We start from the raw sequence: 20747 nt of genomic DNA on the forward strand, positions 1-20747 counted from the left end.
GATGATTTTATACTGCAAGGTTTAAATTATCAAAGAAGTGAGGTGTAAAACAGGCATTTGAAGTAGAGATGAGTATAGCTAGGGAGAAGCCTCAGCAGAAATGGTGCAAATGAAATTTGCATTTTTAGATAAATGGACAAGTGTTTGATTTTTGAAGGGACATGGGAAATGTTCACAACTGGCAAGATAAACAAGGCAAGATGATTATGTTGATTTTTCCCAAAAGTGCTGACCATAATGTGAATTTGAAAGATTTTTATATTCTGGGAAAAGTAACTTCTAAAGACAAATGGAAGCAATGAAATTTACAAATCAAAAGGGGCAAAATATATTTAAAGGAGGATGAAGGCTGTGAAAAATGTGGCCAGGGGAGATCTGGAAAGGTGATTATGTGAAAGAGACTTGGAGAAAAAGCCTCTAGCCACCCTGCAGAACTCTGGTAACCAAGGTTGTGTTAAAAGCCCTTGGAAGTCCATTGTCCAGTGAGTGCTTGTGTTAACATCGCTGGATGATTTTATAAATTTGGAATCCACTTGTTGTCTTAAAGGGGGTGTGTAGTTGGAAATCTGGTTAAGTGGAAATTTTGGGAATTGTTATAACTGTGCAGTTGTAATCTTGTGTTTATAAATTTGTTGTTCTTTTGTAGTTAAATGTTTTATTTAATCTTTGAAATCTCTGAAGGTGGAAGTAGACTCATACTGCTGACTTGTGTGCACAAACGTTTTTGTGATAAATACAAATCGCCTAACTGTTGTGATGGCTTGGTCAAGTTTCCCTTGTGGATTTGGTCAGCCTGGCAAATGCCACCTGCCATATTGCAAAACGGGGAAAAACAGCCTGTGGCCACAACTGCAGCTAGATAGGCAGAGAAGGGTGGGGTGGGCTCAAAGCCTTCCTGAAGTGCTGGCACCCTCGTCTGCTGCTGGGATGCTAGCCCCCAGGCAGCTGACATGTTTCTGTTGCTGTGGGGGGTCCTTAGGCCAATTGGAAAATTCAAGTCCACCTCTGATCAGTGGCCTTAATTGGCTTGTTGATTACTTCAACTCGCAACCTCCTGCTTGCATACGGGGTCGCTGTTTTGTCCCCAATCTGGCCTGCCCCAAAGTGGCTTGGAGGGGTGGGGTGGGGGGGGATGATGGTGCTAGCAAACCAGCACATCAGCCACCAACACAAAATTAAGTACATGCTATTGGCCCATAAGACATAGGAGCAGAAATTAGGCCATTCGGCCCATCGAGTCTGCTCCGCCATTCAATCATGGCTGAAACGTTTCTCAACCCCATTCTCCTGCCTTCTCCCCGTAACCTTTGATCCCCTTACCAATCAAGAACCTATCTATCTCGGTCTTAAATACACTCAATGACCTGGCCTCCACAGCCTTCTGTGGCAATGAATTCCATAGATTCACCACTCTCTGGCTAAAGAAGTTTCTACTTATCTCTGTTCTAAAAGGTCTTCCCTTTACTCTGAAGCTGTGCCCTTGGGTCCTAGTCTCTCCTACTAATGGAAACATCTTCCCCACGTCCACTCTTCCAGGCCTTTCAGTATTCTGTAAGTTTCAATCAGATCCCCCCCCCCTCATCCTTCTAAACTCCATCGAGTATAGACCCAGAGTCCTCAAACGTTCCTCATACGTTAAGCCTTTCATTTCAGGGATCCTTCTCGTGAACCTCCTCTGGACCCTCTCCAGGGCCAGCACATCCTTCTTGAGATATGGGGCCCAAAATTGCTCACAATATTCTAAATGTGGTCTGATCAGAGCCTTATAAAGCCTCAGCAACACACCCCTGCTTTTATATTCTAGTCCTCTCAAAATAAATGCCAACATTGCATTTGCCTTCCTAACTACCACGTCAACCTGCAAGTTAATCTTAAGAGAATCCTGGAGTAGGACTCCCAAGTCCCTTTGCACTCCAGATTTCTGAATTCTCTCCTCATTTAGAAAATAGTCGATGCCTCTATTCTTCCTACCAAAGTGCATGACCTCACACTTGCCCACGTTGTATTCCATCTGTCACTTCTTTGCCCATTCTTCTAACTTGTCCAAATTCCTCTGCAGCCTCCCTGTCTCCTCAATACTACCTGTCCCTCCACCTATCTTTGTATCATCTGCAAACTTAGCCAGGATGCCCTCAGTTCCTTCATCTAGATCATTAATGTATAAAGTGAAAAGTTGTGGTCCCAACACTGACCCCTGCGGAACTCCACTAGTCATCGGCCGCCATCCTGAAAAGGACCCCCTTATCCCCACTCTCTGCCTCCTGCCAGACAGCCAATCTTCTATCCATGCTAGTATCTTGCCTCTAACACCATGGGCTCTTATCTTACTGAGCAGCCTCCTGTGCGGCACCTTGTCAAAGGCCTTCTGGAAGTCCAAGTAGATAACAGCCATTGGCTCTCCTTTGTCTAACTGACTTTTACCTCCTCAAAGAATTCTAACAGATTTGTCAGATTTGGCCCACAGAAATACTGCACTGGACTGACTGTTGGAGGTTAGGAAATTTCCAAGTTGCCAGAGTGATGTATTGTCACCATTATGGCCATTTTGTATTCCACACATTTGGCGGATAATGCTGTAATATCCAACCAACATTTCAGCTTCAATGGTGAATACAAACTAGCAACTAAGCCAACTGAAGAAGATGGGAAAGTGAGAATCAATACATCCAGGAAAAAGTACATGTACTTAATAATACTGACGAATGAACGCGACAACAACTTGCAATTATCTAGCACATTCAATGTTGCAAAATGATCCAATGTAATTTGCAGGAACATTACTAAGTGAAATTGGACACCAAGCTACTTAAGGTGTTAGGACAAAGAGATAGGTTTTAGGCAGTGTCTTAAAAGTGAAGAGGGAAGGAGGCATAAGGGTTTAGGACAGGAATTCCAGAGCTAAGGGCCCAGACAACTAGAGGCATAGCTGCCAATAGTGAAGATATTAAAATTCAAGACATGCAAGAGGCCAGAACAACAGTAGCTTAGAAATTTTGGAGATTTGTAGCAATGGAGGAAGTTACAGAGATAAGGGGCTGAGGCAGGGACGGAGTTAGGCCCTATTATGATGGAAGTAGACAGTCTTGGTGATGGAGCAGCTTTGGGATAGATCATCTCAGAGTCAAATACAACACCAAAGCTGTGAACAGTTCAGTTCGCCTCAGACAATTGCCAGTGAGGGGGATGGAGTCAACGGCAGAGACCAAAGACAACAGCTTCAATTTTCTCAACATTTAGCTGGAGCAAATATCTGCTCAGCCAATACTTGATGCGGACAGCAATTTGACAAATCGGAGACAGTGGAGTGGTTGAGAAAGGTGGTGACAAAAGGTGTGGTCAACGTGTATAAAATCCAACATGGTGTTTTCAGTTGATGTGGCTGAGTGACAGCATTTGGATGAATAATCATGAACAGGGCAAATTCTGTGAAAAGAGACTCTGCTTGACAACTTCCTTCTGATAAAAATAAGCTTCTATTTTAAATTGCAAATAAATAGTTATTTCTATCGAGTTTGTTGACCAAGCACGATACTTTGTGACTTCTGCATTTGTTTAATGTGCTTAGATGAATGCAATACTTGTGCATGTTGGGAAGAGTATTAATGTCAGCCACAGCTCAGTTGGCATTACTCTCACCTCTTGATTGAGAAGGTTGTAGGTTCAAGTTCCACTCCAGAGACTTGAGTGCAAAAATCTAGGGCAACACTACAGTGTAGTACTGAGCGAGTGCTGCACTGTCAGGTGCAGTCTTTCGATGAGACATTGGACTGAGGCCTCTCAGGTGGATGCAAAAAATCTCATGGCACTATTTTGAAGAAAAGCAGGGAACATATCCATGGTGTAATAAAAACAAAGTGCTGGAAATACCCAGCAGATTTGGAAACATCTTTGGAGATTGAAACAGTTAACCTTGAGTCCGAATATGACCCTTCTGCAGTACTCCAGGTTCTGAAGAAGAGTCATATTTGATTCAAAGTGTTAACAATTTCTCCCTTCACAGATGCTGCCAGACTTGCTGAGTATTTTCAGCACATTGTTTTTAGAGATTTCCAGAATCCACAGTATTCTGCTTTTATTTTAATATCCCCGGTATCCCAGCCAATATTTATCCCCAAATCAACATGACAATCAGATTATCTGGTCATTATTACATAGCCACTTGCGGGAGCTTGCTATGCATAAATTGGTTGCCACATTTCCTAGATCACAACAGTGACAAAATAACAAAAGGCTGTAAAGCTCTAAAGAACATTGAGGTTGTGAAAGGCACTATATAAATGCAACTTTTTTTTGTCTATCACTTGGGTGTTGATTCCACCATCAGCATAATCAACATAAATACTCATTACTTTCAATGTTCTCATTGCCAAAATGAGCGACAATTATTTTTATAAGTAAATCCTATGTTCCATACAGAAAGCCATAGAAGCTGGGAAGAAAGCTACATACCAGCATAGTGATAATCTGCCAGCGGATGCGATTTGGCTTTAATAGGCATCCTCATCAGTAAAATCTCCACAGCCACCTAGCATAAAAGGAAACATATTTATTCAATGTTTTGGTAGCATCCTTAAGGGACATAATTATCTAGTGAAACAGAACAGGGAAGTGCAATATGTTTTATATTCATTCTATTAGAGAGACCACTCTATTACGTTATTCCTGGTTGTACATTTCACACGATAAAACATATTTAAATCTTGCGCTAAACTCAAATGCAACATTGTGAGGAGTTTATTTCCCAGTAATGAATTATGAAATATTCAAATCCCTGCCAAAGAAACTTGGGTGGATTAGTTTCAGTCATCTGATGTATCTTAAGATGGCACATTATCATCATCACTTTCACAAACCACACAGTGCCTCTTTTGCAGACAATATACCACATAAACGGACATAAAACTTTAAACCAAATATCTGAAACAAATCAATTGGCTATCACACAAGTGAAGAAGTTAAACCAATTATCCAATCCTGGAGATTCTGTTATTGGTCATAAATCTTTTCCCTTTGGATGTCATTAGAAACACTATACAAACACAAGTTTAAAGACCTAGTGCCAACTCTTTGCTATCCAACATAGAACTTATAGCACAAGACTACTTTAAATTCAGCAGCTAAGCTGGCAATGATGACTAAATAAAACAAACAGGTGCCAAACAAAAACGCTGAACAACAATATACATTTTGCTGTGGAAAGCAACAGAAGTCCGATTGATTTATTTGGTATAATTGCTTTTTCCTTCTCTTTTCAATTTCCTAATTCTGACCTTTATTTGTTATCAATACCCAATGATAGAGATTTGATTGATGATTGCTGCAATCCATACAATGTTCTGTAAACTCTATATTGTAGGCCATACAGATAAAACAAATGATCACACAACAAAACATTAACCTTTTGTTTTTCAAATGCTAATCAACTTGTGGATTTTCAGCGGTTTGAATTTTTACTTCACATTTCCACATATTTTCTTATTTATCTTTGCAGTGCACACATGCAAAGGGTGAATCAACATGCTTTTCTGGAGGGTTGTTGCTCAGGACAATGAATTACCTCTATGGTTATTAAAATATAAATATTCTTTATTTTATAAAATATACAAAAACATTGTGGCCAAGTGGTTTATCAGCAGACTTTGCACAGTTGCATTTTTATTAACAGAACAGATATGCACAGACCTGAAGTTAAATAAAAAGATTTTGCTACTAGAAATTGAAATGGAAGCATCTGATTTTAAGTGCAAGCAGCTGTAAAATGTATTAAAATCTAGATTCTTGACAATCCTTGTTTTCCACAGTAACATCTGCTAGCGCTGCACTTTATAAAATGTCAAATATATGTCACACAAGCATTATGTCATCCCAGTTAGAAACCAGCAATCAGACCATGTTTTAATATCGTACTTACCAAAATGTTACCATCTGCCTCAAAAAGACAATGTAGGGCAAGTTCTCGATTTGTCCCACCACCTGGTAGGACACTAGAGCAAGCCATGTTCAGCAGATCCTCCACTATAAAAGATACAAAATCAAGTTAATACAACTTTAAAACCTCTCAATGATACTGTCAACTTTATTTTAAAATAAGATTCCATGCTATGATTAAAAGCACAGGGGAATTTTCCTAGTCCAGTTATTCCTTGACCAACAATAGCAGAGCAGGTATCTGATCATTTATCAAATTGGTGTTGTTGGATTTGCTGTGCATAAACTGTTGTTTTTGTCTGCATAACAGCTACAAAAGTACCCCAATAGCCTTGAGACACTTTGGGATATTCTGAGGATGCAAAAGGCAATATGCAAAGGCACGTTTTCTTTTTCTGCAAGTACATGAAAATATAATTTTGGTGCTTTCATTGAAGAAAAAAATGCAATTGTGCCCAAATTCTTAAAACTAGGCTGCATTAAAAAAATACCAGTGGTTGATGATCCAGCTAATAAGAATTCAGATATCTTGCAGCCAAAAATGAATTTTCAAAATTTTCATGAGTTTCCACAATTGTTGAATTTCTAGTAAATGATTTAATTTTATTGGATAATGTCTTATTCAATCTTAAGTTAAAAAAAACTTGGATAATATACCAGTGTTGTGCACTGTACTTAATGGAAACATGCAACTTCAGTCTGCAGCTCTTGGAAGGATTGAAGGGCACATTCTGATCCCAGCCACTGTCAGAGGCAGAAAGCAAGCAGAGGATAGACAGTACAAAAACAGAATTACCTGGAAAAACTCAGCAGGTCTGGCAGCATCAGCGGAGAAGAATAAAGTTGATGTTTCGAGTCCTCATGACCCTTCAGCAGAACTGAATAAAATTAGGAGAGGGGTGAAATATAAGCTATAAGCTGGTTTAAGGTTTGGCCGGGGGGTGGTGGGGGGGGGGGGGCGGTGGTTGTAGGGACAAGCAAGCAGTGATAGGAGCAGATAATCAAAAGATGAAAAGATGTCACAGACAAAAGAACAAAGAGGTGTTGAAGGTGGTGATATTATCTAAGAGAATGCTAATTAAGAATGGATGGCAGGACAGACAAGGTATAGCTCTAGTGGGAGTGGGGTGAAATAAGACCAACAGGGCATAAAAGGTATAGATTTAAAAATAATGGAAATAGGTGGGAAAAGAAAAATCTATATAAATTATTGGAAAAGACAAAAGGGAGGGGGAAGAAACAGAAAGGGGGTAGGGATGGAGGAGGGAGTTCAAGATCTAAAGTTGTTGAATTCAATACTCAGTCCGGAAGACTATAAAGTGCCTAGTTGGAAGACGAGGTGCTGTTCCTCCAGTTTGCGTTGAGCTTCACTGGAACAATGCAGCAAGCCAAGGACAGACATGTGGGCAAGAGAGCAGGGTGGACTCCACCTCTCCTAATTTTACTCAGTTTTGTTGAAGGGTCATGAGAACGCGAAACATCAACTTTATTCTTCTCCGCCGACGCTGCCAGACCTGCTGAGTTTTTCCAGGTAATTCTGTTTTTGTTTTGGATTTCCAGCATCCGCAGCTTTTTGTTTTTATCAGAGGATAGGCAGTATTTGACAGGGAGGAACAGGGGTAAGGGTAGAAAAAAACCTCACTCTGCCCCAGTGATAGCCTCAAGCATGGTACTTGAACAAAAGGTAATTACCAACTCCTTTCAAAACAGAAAATGCCAAGATACAGGGTAACAAATAAAAGGAGAAAGAAAGTCAAGTTTTGCTCCTCTCCTCCAGGCAACCCACCCCTGAATTCTCAGTTCCTGGAGGCAGCAACTCATGTTGAAGTATGGCTGTCTAAACACAAGTGGCCCGGCAGCACATTATTAAAGTGGCTATTATTTATATTTGAACCTGGACATCAAGTGTTTGGGCAATGCCTTCCCATCTGATATTCACACATACACTTAAGAGTAGAGGAGCAGGAATGCAATTATATTTTTCTCCTTCCCAAACTACAGATGTCAATGTACTGTTATGCCCACTGAGATCACCCAACTCAGTGGGGACCAGGGACCTCCTTGTTCTGTTCAGCTCAGTGGCACATCACACAATGCATGTACTAATTGAAATATTTGGATCTATTTCAGTATTTCTTTAATAAAGAGATTTTTAAAAACTGGGTGGGAGAATGAGAATAAACATTTCAAAAATATGTCTATGTGATCAGAAATTAAGTATTTTTTAATCTCACCACAACTCTACAATTTTGACATTGTGAATTTGGAAATTGGTAAAGAGTCAGATGATGTCAGTACCTGATATGTCAGCTAGTGGCTCCAAAGAGTTGGTGCCTTTTGGGTCCTGGATGCTGACCAAGAGTGTCACTGGCTGAATATAGTCCAGTACCCAGCTGTAACTGAATTTAAAAAAACATCATTGATGCCGTCCCAAATGGCATCCTGAACCACAAGAGCAACCAATCACTGCTAACTTGCTAAATAAGTTGCTCTTGGGTGTCTGTAAGACTGTGGAAAGATTATTAAAACAAAAACTTGTACAAGGTAGGAGATTTAAACAAATTGAAGTGTTAAACATAGAACTGTAGGTTACATGAAGAATTACTTCACTTGACCGAAGTATTCCCCAGCAAAACCATTCTTTGTAACATGCTAAGATGCAAAGCTGTATTTACTGAAGAAGCACTCGACCTTTTTGTTGTACTTCTGGGTCATCCATTTCACACCAAGGCTTCCACACCAAGTCAGCTTTGGAGACATCCTTTTCAACCAACGACCTATCTTGCAATGCTGGGATCGCCGCTTGAAACCGCAATCCCATATTGATTCGCCTAGCAAAATGAATAAATATTTCAGTCTTTGTGAGCACAGTTTAAATAGTTGCAAAATAAGTAGATTCAAACTGCATTGGCAAGACCCACATTACACAAACTCTCTGTGGAATGATGTAAGGGTTAAATAAACAATGTTTAAATTTAATTTAAATAAAAACAATTTCAATTCTTACAGAATTTATCTTTTACATAAGTAGCAATCAACATTAAATGAATTTTCTCAATAAGTACAGTATCTCGATAATCAGTTTGAAAACCTCGACACTTCTCAATTGGGTACATAAACAAACACAAGTTAAATTATTTGATCTAATCAAAGCCAGAATATCACCAGCAATGCTTGTTCTTCTTGCACCTGCACCATTACTTCTGGTATCCCCAAAGATCTATCCTGGGTCCTCTCCTATTTTTAATCTATATAATGCCCCTTCGTATTATCGTCTGACTAAATGTCAGTTTCTACATGTGCAGTGGATGCACCCAGCTCCACATCACTCCAAATCTCTTAACTCTTCCAAATTCAGCATATTCGGCGTCGTCCTGGGCGAGCAGAAATTTCCTCCAGCTAAACATGGGAACAGCCTCCATCCTTCTACCTGGCAACAGGCAAACTTGGTGTTGCGTTTAACCCCAAGATATGCTTTTGACCACATACTCATGCCATCACAAAGACCACCTATTTCCACCTCCATATCACCTGACTCCACCCCTGCCTCAGATCATCTGCTTTTAAAACCCCCACCCACAGCTTTGTTCCCCTCATTTTTTTTTTGTTTAATTTTACTAAACAATTCACATTACCAAGTAAATTTGCACAACTTCAACGATACAGAGTGACAAGGCAATGTTTTAATCAAGATTCAGATGCAACATAAGAACTAGGAGGAGTAGGCAATTCAGCCCCTTCAGCCTGCCCTGCCATTCAATACGATCATGGCTGATCTCATTTCGGCCTCAAATCCAATTTCCTGCCCTCTCCCCATAACCTTTTAACCCATTACTAATTAAAAATCTGTCTATCTTTTCCTCAAATTTATTCAGCGTCCCAGCATCCACTGCACTCTGAGGTCGTGAATTCCACAGATTCACGACCCTTTGGGAAAAGTAATTCCTCTTCATCTCTGATTTAAATCTACCACCCATTAGCCTAAAACTACAGCCTCTCATTCTAGAATGCCCCACAAGGGGAAACATCCGCTCCATGTCTACTTTGTCTATCCCCTTTAGAATCTTGTATACTTCAATTAGATCTCCTCCCATCCTTCTAAACTCTACTGAGTATAGGCCTAAACTGCTCAATCTTTCATCATAAGACAAGCCCAGCATATCTGGAATCAATCTCATGAATCTCCTCTGAACCGCCTCCAATGCAACTACATCCTTCCTCAAGTAAGGGGACCAAAACTGTGCACAGTACTCCAGGCCCGGTCTCACCAATGCCTTGTACAGTTGCAACAACACTTCCCTATTTTTATACTCTATTCCTTTTGCAATAAATGCCAAAATTCCATTTGCCTTCCTTATTACCTGCTGTACCAGTATACTAGCTTTCAGCGATTCATGCACAAGGACACCCAGATCCCTCTGCACTGAAGCATTCTGAAGTTTCTCTCCATTTAAATTATAAGTCGCCTTTTTATTCTTCCGACCAAAATGGATAACCTCACACTTATCCATGTTTAACTCCATATGCCAAATTTTAGCCCATTCACCTAACCTGTCCATATCCATTTGTAAATTTCTTATTTCTTTCTTGCAACTTACTTTCTCACCTATTTTGGTTTCATCTGCAAATTTAGCTATGGTACCTTCTATTCCCCGCCCCCCCCGCCCCCCTACCGAATCATTAATATAGATTGTAAATAGTTGGGGCCCAAGGGTCGAATCCTGTGGCAACTCACAAGTTACAGCTTGCCATCCAGAAAAAGACCATTTATCCCTCTGCTTTCTGTTGGTTAGCCAATCCTCTATCCAAGCTAATATATTACCCCTAACTCCGTGTGACCTTATCTTGTATATTAATCTTTTGTGCGGCACCTTATCAAAGGCCTTCTGGAAGTCCAGATGTACTACATCTACAGGATCCCCATTATCCACTTTGCTTATCACATCCTCAAAAGAACTCTAGCAAATTAGTCAAACACGATTTACTCGTCATAAAATCATACTGACTCCGATGGATTGCATTTTGACTTTCCAAATGCCCCATTACTACTTCCTTTATGATGGATTCCAACAACTTCCCGATGACAGACATTAAACTAACTGATCTATAGTTTCCTACTTTCTGCCTCCCCCGCTTTTTGAATAAGGGCATGTTATATTAGCATTTTTCCAATCCACTGGAACGTTTCCAAAATCCAGTGAATTTTGGAATATTATAGCCAATGCATCTACTATCTCCGCTGCCACTTCCTTTAAGACCCTGGGATGTAGGCCATCAGGTCCTGGGGACTTGTCACCCTTTAATCCCAATAGTTTGCTCAGTACTTTTTCTCTAGTGATGGTGATTCTTCTAAGTTCCTCCTTCTCTACCCTCTGCACTACCTGTTAGTATAGGGATGGTACCAGTGTCCTCCACCTTGAAAACTGAGGCAAAATACTGATTAAGTGTCTCTGCCATTTCTGTGTTCCCCAATATTAACTCCCCAGTCTCATCCTCCAAGGGACCAACATTCACTTTAGCTACTCTCTTTCCTTTTATATACTTGTAGAAGCTTTTGCTATCAGTTTTTACATTTTGTGCTAGTTTTCTTTCATAATTTACCTTTGCTCTTATTTTTTTTTATTAACTCTTTGTTGATCTTTAAAACTTTACCAATCTTCCAGCCTGCCACTGACCTTTGCAATTTGGTATGCCTTAGTTTTTGCCATTATGTTATCTTTAACTTCCTTGCTTAGTCACAGATGCTTTCCCCCCCTTTGGAATATATTTTACTTGGGAGGAACTGAATATCTCCTTAAATATCTGCCACTGTCCATCAACTATCCTATCTTGTAGTCTTCCTGCCCAGTCCATGAGAGCCAAATCTGCCCTCCTGCCTATGTAGTTATCTTTGTTTAACTCCAGAACACTAGTGTGGGACTCAAGTTTCTCACTCTCAAACTGGACTTTGAAATTCTAGCAACTATGATCACTCTTCCCTAGAGGATCCTCCTTTACTATGAGATCATTAATTAATCCCATCTCATTACACAAAACCAAATCCAGAATAACCTACTCCCTAGTATCATTTCTCGTTTAATTTTTCTGTCTGAACTATCCCAATGCACCTCTGGCCAGCCTCTCATGAAAACCTGGTCACCCAAAACATCGTTGCGCATGTCCTAACCCAAGACCTGTTCACCCATCACTCTTGAGCTTGCTGACTTATATTAGTTCCTGGCTAGGCAATGCCTTGATTTTAAAATTTTCGTCCTTGATTTAAAATACCTCCATGGTCTCACCACTCCCGATCTCAGTCACCTCGTCCTCGAGATATCTGCACTCCCCTCCATCTGGACTCGAGCATCCCATATTTTAAGTATATGCCATTGATGGTCATGCTTCAGATGCCTAGGCTCCAAGCTCCAGAATTATTTCTTTAAACTTCTCCACCTTTACTTCCTCCTTCAAGATGCTCCTTCAAACCTAACTCCTTGACTAAGCTTTTAGCCACCTGCATCAATATCATCTTTTGAGAGTCAGTGGCACATTTTGCTTTCTAATGCTGCTGAAGTGCCTTGGGGCATTCCATTAAGAGTTGTTATTGAGTAAAAGCAATACTTTAATTAAAATAGAGCATAGTTTGACAGAAATATATTCTTCCTATATTCAAAGTTAAATTCCGACAGTGATCAACTAACAAATTTTGAAGAATTGTTTCATGGGAACAAAGATGTTCAAAACTTTATGAAGGCAAACATTTAGATTTTCAAAACAAACTCAGCTCTAGGATCAGATTATAGTTAGCTACTTTATGGTGTGTTACATGGCTACAATACCAGAGTTACAAGAATCCCAATAACAACTGAAGTTTGCATATACATACCAGGAGGGATCAGCTGTTTCATGGCACAGACATAATTATAACCAGATTGAGATTTTGGAAATACCAGTGAATGCCTCAATGTTGACACTAGGCTTACTTACCAAATAAATACAATACAATACACAAAGAGAAAAATTACACAAGCTTGTCAGCTTTCATGTTCTTATCTGTTGCTCATTTCTGTAAATTCTTCCAACCTCTATCACCACCAGCAACAAGCCCCTGTTGCTAGCAATATTTCAATCTAATGTCGCACAGTTCTAAATGCTCTCGACAGAAAATATGGAGGCACATTCAATTTAATGCTACTGCTGAACTTTTTATTTTTCAGATTGAATTCAAACATAAATGCCTTATACCTATCATGGACAACACCGATGTCTGCTAGATTTTGTTTAAATTTACTAAACACTTCACATTTCCAAGCTAACCTACATGACTCCAACTTGAACGATACAAAGCAAGAAGGCAATTGTTTGTCAAGACTGATGCTACATCATTTTTTGGTTGAGATAATTTTTCTATCAAATCAGTTTAATGGAATCGCAGCATGAAACAACACTGAAACTATCTAATTGGTCCTCAGCTCTGCCCCTTTCCCACTGGCTTGCAAATGTCTGCCTTTCAAGTATGTGTCCAATTCTCTTTCTAAAGTTATTACTTGAGCTGGGACTTAACCAGTAACTAGCATAACTTCCGAGCTTTTGTACACTATACTGGTTTAAAAAGCCAATATATTTTTTAAATGTTCGTTCACGGAATGTGGATTTCGCTGGCTACGTCAGCATTTATTGCCTATCGCTAATTGCCCTTGAGAAGGTGGTGGTGGTGAGCTGCCTTTTTGAATTGCTACAGTCCATGTGGTGTAGGTACACCCACAGTGCTGCCAGGAACAGAGTTCCAGGATTTTGACCTAGTAACAGTGAAGGGCCAGCGATCTACTTCCAAGCCAGGATGGTGGGTGGCATGGAGGATAACAGGTAGTGCTCCTGTGCATCTGCTGCCCTGGTCCTTCTAGGTGGCAGAGATCAAGAGTTTGGAAGGTGCAGCCGAAGGAGCCTTGGTGAGATGCTGCAGTGCATCTTGTAGGTGATACAGACTGCTGCCATGGTGCGTTGGTATCGGAGGGAGCGAATGTTTGTGGATGTTGTGCCAATTAGTGGGTTGCTTTGTCCTCGATGGTGTCCAGCTTCTCAAGTGTTGTTGGAGCTGCATTCATCCCACCAAGTGGAGACTGTTCCATCACCTGACTGTGCCTTGTAGATGATGGCAAGGCTTTGGGGAGGCAGGGGAAGTTACTCACTGCAGAATTCCATGCCTCTGACCTGCTCTTGTATCCAAATATTTATATGGCTGCTCCAGTTCAGTTTCTCGTTAATGGTAATCCCCAGGATGTTGATGGGTGGGGAGTGGTTTCCAATGAAGGTTATGCCACTGATTGTCAAGGGGACCATGGTTGGATTCTCTCTTGTTGGAGATGGACAATACCTGGCACTTGTGTGTCGTGAATGTTACTTGCCACTTATCAGGTGCACATAGACACAGACTGCTTCAGTATCTGTGAAGTCACAAATGGTGAACATTGTGCAGCAAACATCCCCACTTCTGATCTTATGCTGGAAGGTCGGTCATTGATGAAGCAGCTGAAGATGATTGGGCTGAGGACACTCCCTGAGGAACTCTCGCAGCAAATGTCCTGCAACTAAGATGATTAACCTCCAAAAATCACAACCATCTTCCTTTGCGCTCAGTATGAATCCAACCAGTGGAGAGTTTTCCATGTGATTTCCAGTTTTGCTGGGGCTTCTTGGTGCCACACTCTGTCAAATGCTGCCTCGATATCAAAGGCAGTCACTCTCACCTCACCTCAGGAGTTCAGTTCTTTTGTCCATGTTTGAACCAAGGCTGTAATGAGGTCAGGAGTTGAGTGGCTCTGGTTGAACCCAAACTGAGCACTAATGAGCAGGATATTGCTGACTAAGTGCCACTTGATCGCACTGTCGATGACACCTTCTATCACTGATCGAGAGTAGGTTGATGAGGCAGTAATTGTCCGGGTTGGATTTGTCTTGCTTTTTGTTGCTAGGACATACCTGGGCAATTTTCCACATTGTTGGGTGGATGCCAGTGTTGTAGCTGTACTGGAACATTTTGGCTGGGGATGCAGCTAGTTCTGGAGCACAAGTCTTCAGTACTATTGCGGGAATGTTGTCAGGGCCTTCACAATATCCAGTGCCTTCAGCCATTTCTTGATGTCACATGAAGTGAATTTAATTGGTTGAAGATGAGGAAGCGGAGGCCTAAATCGATCACCCACTTGGAACTCACGGCTGAAGATGGTTACAAATGCTTCAACCTCATCTTTAGCACTGATATGCTGGGCTCTCCATCATTGTGGATGGGAGTGTTTGTGGAGCCTCATCCTCCAGTTGTTTTTTTTAATTGTTCACCACCATTCACAAATGGATGTGGCAGGACTGCAGAGCCTTGAGCTGATCCGTTTGTTGTGGGGTCGCTTAGTCCTGTCTATTGTATGCAAGTAGTCCGATGTTGTAACTTCACTTGGCTGATCACTCATTTTTAGATATGCCTGGTGCTGCTTCTCGCATGCCCTCCTGCACTCTTCATTAAACCAGGATTGATCCTCCAGCTTGATGATATTGGTAGGGTGAGGGATATGCCGGACCATGAGGTAGTTGAATAGAATTCTGTTTTGAGTTGTCAGCTTTGTTTGAAATCTATTCCATTTAGCATGGTCAGAGTGCCAATCTTCAATGTGAAGATGGGACTTTGTCTCCACAAGGATTGTGTGCTGGTCACTCCTACCAACACTGTCATGGACAAATGCAGCTACGACAGGTAGATTGGTGAGGATGAGGTCAAGAAAGATTTCCCCTCTTGTTGGTTCCTTCACCACCAACCGCAGACCCGGTCTGGCAGCTACGTCCTTTAGGACTCTGCCAGCTCAGTCAGTAGTGGTATCAACCAAGCCACTCTTGGTGATGGACTAGGAATGGAGTACCCAGAGTACATTTTATGTTCTTGCTTCTTCCAATTGCTGTTCAACATGTAAGAGTACTGATTTATCAGCTGAGTGTGGGGGTTGGGCGGTGGTGGTGGTTGCAGCATGTTTGACGATGCCATGAGACTTCCATGTTGAGGTCTCCCAGTGCAACTCTTGACTGTACATTACTGTGCATCACCTCTGGTGGGCCTGTCCTGCTGGTGGGACAGGACATACCCAGGAATGGCGATGGCGTTGTCTGGGACTGATTCGCAATGTCAGACTGTTGCCTGACTAGTCTGTAGAACAAGTCCCCAGATGTTAGTAAGGGGGACTTTGCAGGATCTACAGGCTGTGTGCACCGTTATTGTTTCTGGTGCTGAAGTTGATGCTGGGTGGTCCGTCCAGTTCATTGCTTTTTTTAAGACTCGGCAGCAGTTTGATACAACTAAACGGCTTGCTAGGCTGTTCCTGGCAGCATTTAAGAGTCAATCACATTGTTGGAGTCATATGTAGGCCAGACGATGTAAGGATGGCAGGTTTCCTTCCCTAAAGCAGTCAGATGGGTTTTCACAACAATCGACAGTGGTTTCATGGTCACCGTTATTGAGGCCAGCTTTTGATTGTAGATTTATTCATTCAGTTTTAATTCCACCGGCTGATGTAGTGGGATTTGAACCCTTGTCCTCACAACATTAGCCTAGGCCTCTGGATTACTAGTTCAATGGCCTGATCACTACACCACTGCCTTCCCCCAAGAATGATCAACAAGTACTGAGGGAATAGCCAAGGTAAGCGAGATGAATGGTTCAAGTGGTAGAAGCAAGGCTGCAGTCAAGTACATCAGTAGCTGCAGAAAATGTCAAAATGAACAGGGCACCAAAGATTAGGCAGTTGGAATTTTCAAAGTGCTGTTAGTGGATTGTAAGTGGATTGTGGGTAGCTTTTTCAAGAAGCAAAAACGGAAGGGTGTGGAATTGGGATGCGGTATGTGGATGAAGAATGATACAAAGCGATCAGAGATGGCCTTATCTTTGATATTACGGGAGTAGCAACGCCATGTGGATATAGCAAAGTCAACGGGGTGGCCAGAAATATGCCTTTAAAGTCAGTCTTCTTCATTTATCCCCCACTTTCAAAGATATATCTACATATATCCCCTGAATTCTCTGTTCCTGAACTGCCTTTAAAATTGTATCAGTTTATATTGCCTTGCCCCATTCTTCTGACCAAAATGCATAACTTCACATTTCTTTGCATTAATCTGCCATGTTCTGCCCAATTTACCAGTCTGCTCAAGTTTATTACTATCTTCCTTACTGTTTACCATCTTTCTGAACTGAACACTTTGAACTTATGCCCTGCTTACCAAAGTCAGGTCGTTTCTACATATCATCAGGATGATACCTGCCTCTGGGAAAACACAATTGAATATTTCCCTCCAGTCTGAAAAGCATCATAATATATTTTCCCCCAAAATGTAACCAATTTGTAAAAAAGTGAAAGATAAAACGAATATTGGATACAAGTGTGTTTTAAAATACTTTTTGATAGCCGCTGAAGAAATTCATAGTATTATAGTCAAAGTATGAACATCTATATGAATTGTTAGTGCAGCACTTTAATAGGATTTGCAGCTTCCTTGGGTGTTGGTGGAGAAGTGCACAAACAGTTTTAATAAATTTTGTTAAGTGATAGTTAAAGGTAGTCACTTACGGTTCAATGTCAACAGTCTGTTCCCCAGGTCCAGGAGTTATTGTCATTGCATCAATACTATCTGAAACCAGGGCAAAGCGGTAATGAGAGGATATTCTTCAGTCATCGTTCAATTAAAAACCTCAGCCTTTATTAAAATTAACTAAAGAGTCATTAGTTGGTCTTTTCTTAAATACCTAGAGTAAATGGCTGCTTCTAATTTTTAATCTGACTTCAATCTAATCAACCCTGGGAATAATTGCATTTTATTTGAAGATATTTGCCAACATACGAATCAGAGTAGGCCATTCAATCCAGAGCTGATTCCACCATTCAATGAGATTAGGGCTGATACATTCTCAATTGCATTTACCCGTCTTTACTCCATTCCCCTCAATAGCACTTTACTAACAAAATACTTATTAAGTCAGTCCTTAAAAAGGTTCAACTGACCCAGCATTCACCACACTTTGGGAGATAGGGCTCCAGAATTCTCCTCTTGTGAAATAATGCTTCCTGATTTTATGAAATTACCTAGCTTTAATTTTAAAATTTTGCCTCTTCACTTTGATCCCCCGGCAGAAGGAACAGTTCATCTGCAACTACCTTATCATATGTCTTGTGTTATTGTTTTAAATATCTTCATTAGATAACCCTTCAAAATTTCTCAAATGAAAGGAATATATATCAAGTTTAGGCAAATAGCCCTCATAATTAACACTTTAATCCATAGCATTATTCTGGCGAGTCAATCATGCACCGAGGCCAATCTATCCTCCCTGCGTGGTGATGCCAAACAGAACACAATGCTCCTGATGGTGTCTGACCAAGGCTCTGTAAAAGAGAAGCATAATTCCTAACTTTCCAATTGTAGCTCTTTTGAGACACATCTAAAGTTTCATTAACTTTTTTGTTTAATTCTTGTACCTGTGCACTAGCTTATGATATATACATCATTACTTAAAACACTTCATTCTTCAAAACTAAGAATGTCAATTCTTAAGGTTAGAGCAATACCATCAAAATAAAAATCACTTCTTCACTTAGGTGTACTGTTTGATCTAAAATTAGAATATTTAATGCAGTCACATTTTTATCCAGGAAATTTTGGTAGGTATTGAACATTGAAAAGTATGTAGGATTTATCCTGCTGCAGGCACAGGACCCCAAAATGCATCCTTTGACAACCAAGACAGAACATAGTGCAATGATATGCTTTCATTAAACTGGAAGTCTTTACCCATTCAAGTTGCACTGCAGTGAATTCAGTCATGCCAAAGTATTAATTGAAGCTCAGGTACTTTAAATTTTTTTTGATTATGGCAATGTAAAATAAGTCTGATGACAAGTCAGTAAAAGTTGTTTAGACCTTTCCCAAACTGCAACTTAGCAGAATTAGTTAACCTGCTTGACTTGGAGAATGCTGCCATTTGACAAATATAAGCATTCTGAAACAACTCACTAAAATTAGAATCAAGCCTAATTAAAAATCTGAGCTTCTCAATAAAAAACTCGTAACTGCTCAGCAAAGTTAAATATGAAATACTCACTAGCTCGGCCAAGCAGGACGCGTGGCGTTAAAGGGGTAATCGGCAGTGCAGGATAAGTGCCACCATATGAAGATGAAATGACATTGCTGAAAAGGCCTGAGCCCTGTCTCACTGGACTTAACATCGGGGGTGGTGTGTAGGGTGGGAGCTCATGTGTCCTGTCCAGCAGGTGATCTCCCATGATTCGAGGTGAGCGGAGCTGACTTTGGTACAGGGTAGCACCTGGATATGAAGCAGAGAGGTTGACAGAAGGTGGAGGGATGTAGAGAGGTTCTGGCCTATGTCGATACTTCTTTTTGTCCTGCTGAGATCTGTAGCTATCTTCTGTCTGTGAACCGCTGGGTTGACACTTTCGGACGGTTTCCTAAGAAATGCATAGTTTGAATTTTATTGATTTTTTATGGAAAACTTTGAATGAAAGAAATACCTAACGTAAAGTGTTAATAAGTATATATTAATTCCATAACCAGAGCAAATCAGAAAATGATGCTTTGAATCCCTTTTAAATGAAGGCAGTGCCCTTTCTTTCCAACCAATTATTTCCTCTTCAACCCCAATATTAAAGATGGGTTTCAGATCAGTTAATGAGGTTAAATACAACAGAAAAAACTGTCAAAGAAAAAGATGTAAACAAGCAGCACCAATCATCTATAGCTGTAATAAGAGTAATCACAAATCAAAAAACAAGCTTGTTAAAATCAGGACACTGCATCTTATTCTGTACTCCTTTCATGCATCAGTCGATGAAACAAAGATTGAAATTGAAACAAACCCACATGCACACGCGCTTTCTGAAGGACTCATGAGCAGCAGCAAACAGTGCATCCTTAAGTTGTGATTATTATGTATAATAGGCAATGTTACAGTACTCCTTCTAAAACAAGTAGAACAGCTGGCATTAGCATTATATCACAATCCACTGATTTCAAAGGACTGGGGGCATGACAGAATTATCAGCTCAAGGATTGTTGTGCACATTTATTACACTTCATTTTCTTTCATATTTACCCTCTGCCTCAGTAAAGCCATCAACTCAGGAATAGCTGGAATGTGAACTTCAAGACCCAACTGTTGTTTTGGATCATTGCTGGTTGATAGCATTTGTTGATATGTAGTGTGACATGCAAATGACTTTAGCTTTCTCTTCTAGAATTGAATTTTCAGTTGGAGGGCAAAAAAAGAGTCAACTTACTTCGCCAAAGTATACCTGCCACTAGATGAGCATAAAACAACCATGATAGTTGCTATGGTACACAGAAGCATACCTGGCCAGCTGAAGACAACTGTGTTATGCGGCTGAAATTTCTATGGCAGATGGAAGTAAAGAAGAAATGTCTTTAATTTTAACCAGTTTCTTTAATATTGCGCAATATATCTCATTATTTTGAGATTGGACAGGTGTTAAGATGATGGTATTTCTCTGCAATACTCAAAACCTCAGCTGAATAGAAGTCACTCTGAACATGTGGTGAAGGAAATTAGGTGCTCTTATCTTTTCCCAGCTCAGTGAAGTTCCAACAATTAATTCCTGAACTGATTCAAGAGGCATATAAGGTGGTAATAATAATGAATTTTAATGGCATTTAAAGGTACAGGAACAGTTCAACAAATGTCAGGGTGAAGGAGGAATCTTGTTATGGAGGTTGAAGGTATGGCAGAGATATGAAAAATATTTGTCATTTTTTTAAAATAAAAAAATGTTTGA

The 20747-nt window shown here is 40.5% G+C and overlaps 1 protein-coding gene across 4 annotated transcripts in view; it reads right to left on the reverse strand.

The window, feature by feature from the left end:
* LOC121293545 (transcriptional-regulating factor 1) overlaps positions 1–20747 on the reverse strand; it is an 82027-nt gene that overhangs the window by 33417 nt on the left and 27863 nt on the right. For all 4 annotated transcript variants that reach the window (XM_041216580.1, XM_041216598.1, XM_041216589.1 and 1 more), the window contains 5 exons: positions 19043–19406; positions 17514–17574; positions 8620–8759; positions 5912–6015; positions 4450–4525 (listed from right to left, as the gene is read on the reverse strand). In XM_041216580.1, coding sequence (XP_041072514.1) covers positions 4450–4525; positions 5912–6015; positions 8620–8759; positions 17514–17574; positions 19043–19406 — 745 coding nt within the window. The remainder of the gene's footprint in view (positions 1–4449; positions 4526–5911; positions 6016–8619; positions 8760–17513; positions 17575–19042; positions 19407–20747) is intronic.

The sequence above is a fragment of the Carcharodon carcharias genome, chromosome 2, assembly GCF_017639515.1.
Source record: "Carcharodon carcharias isolate sCarCar2 chromosome 2, sCarCar2.pri, whole genome shotgun sequence".
In the NCBI taxonomy this organism is placed as follows: domain Eukaryota; kingdom Metazoa; phylum Chordata; class Chondrichthyes; order Lamniformes; family Lamnidae; genus Carcharodon; species Carcharodon carcharias.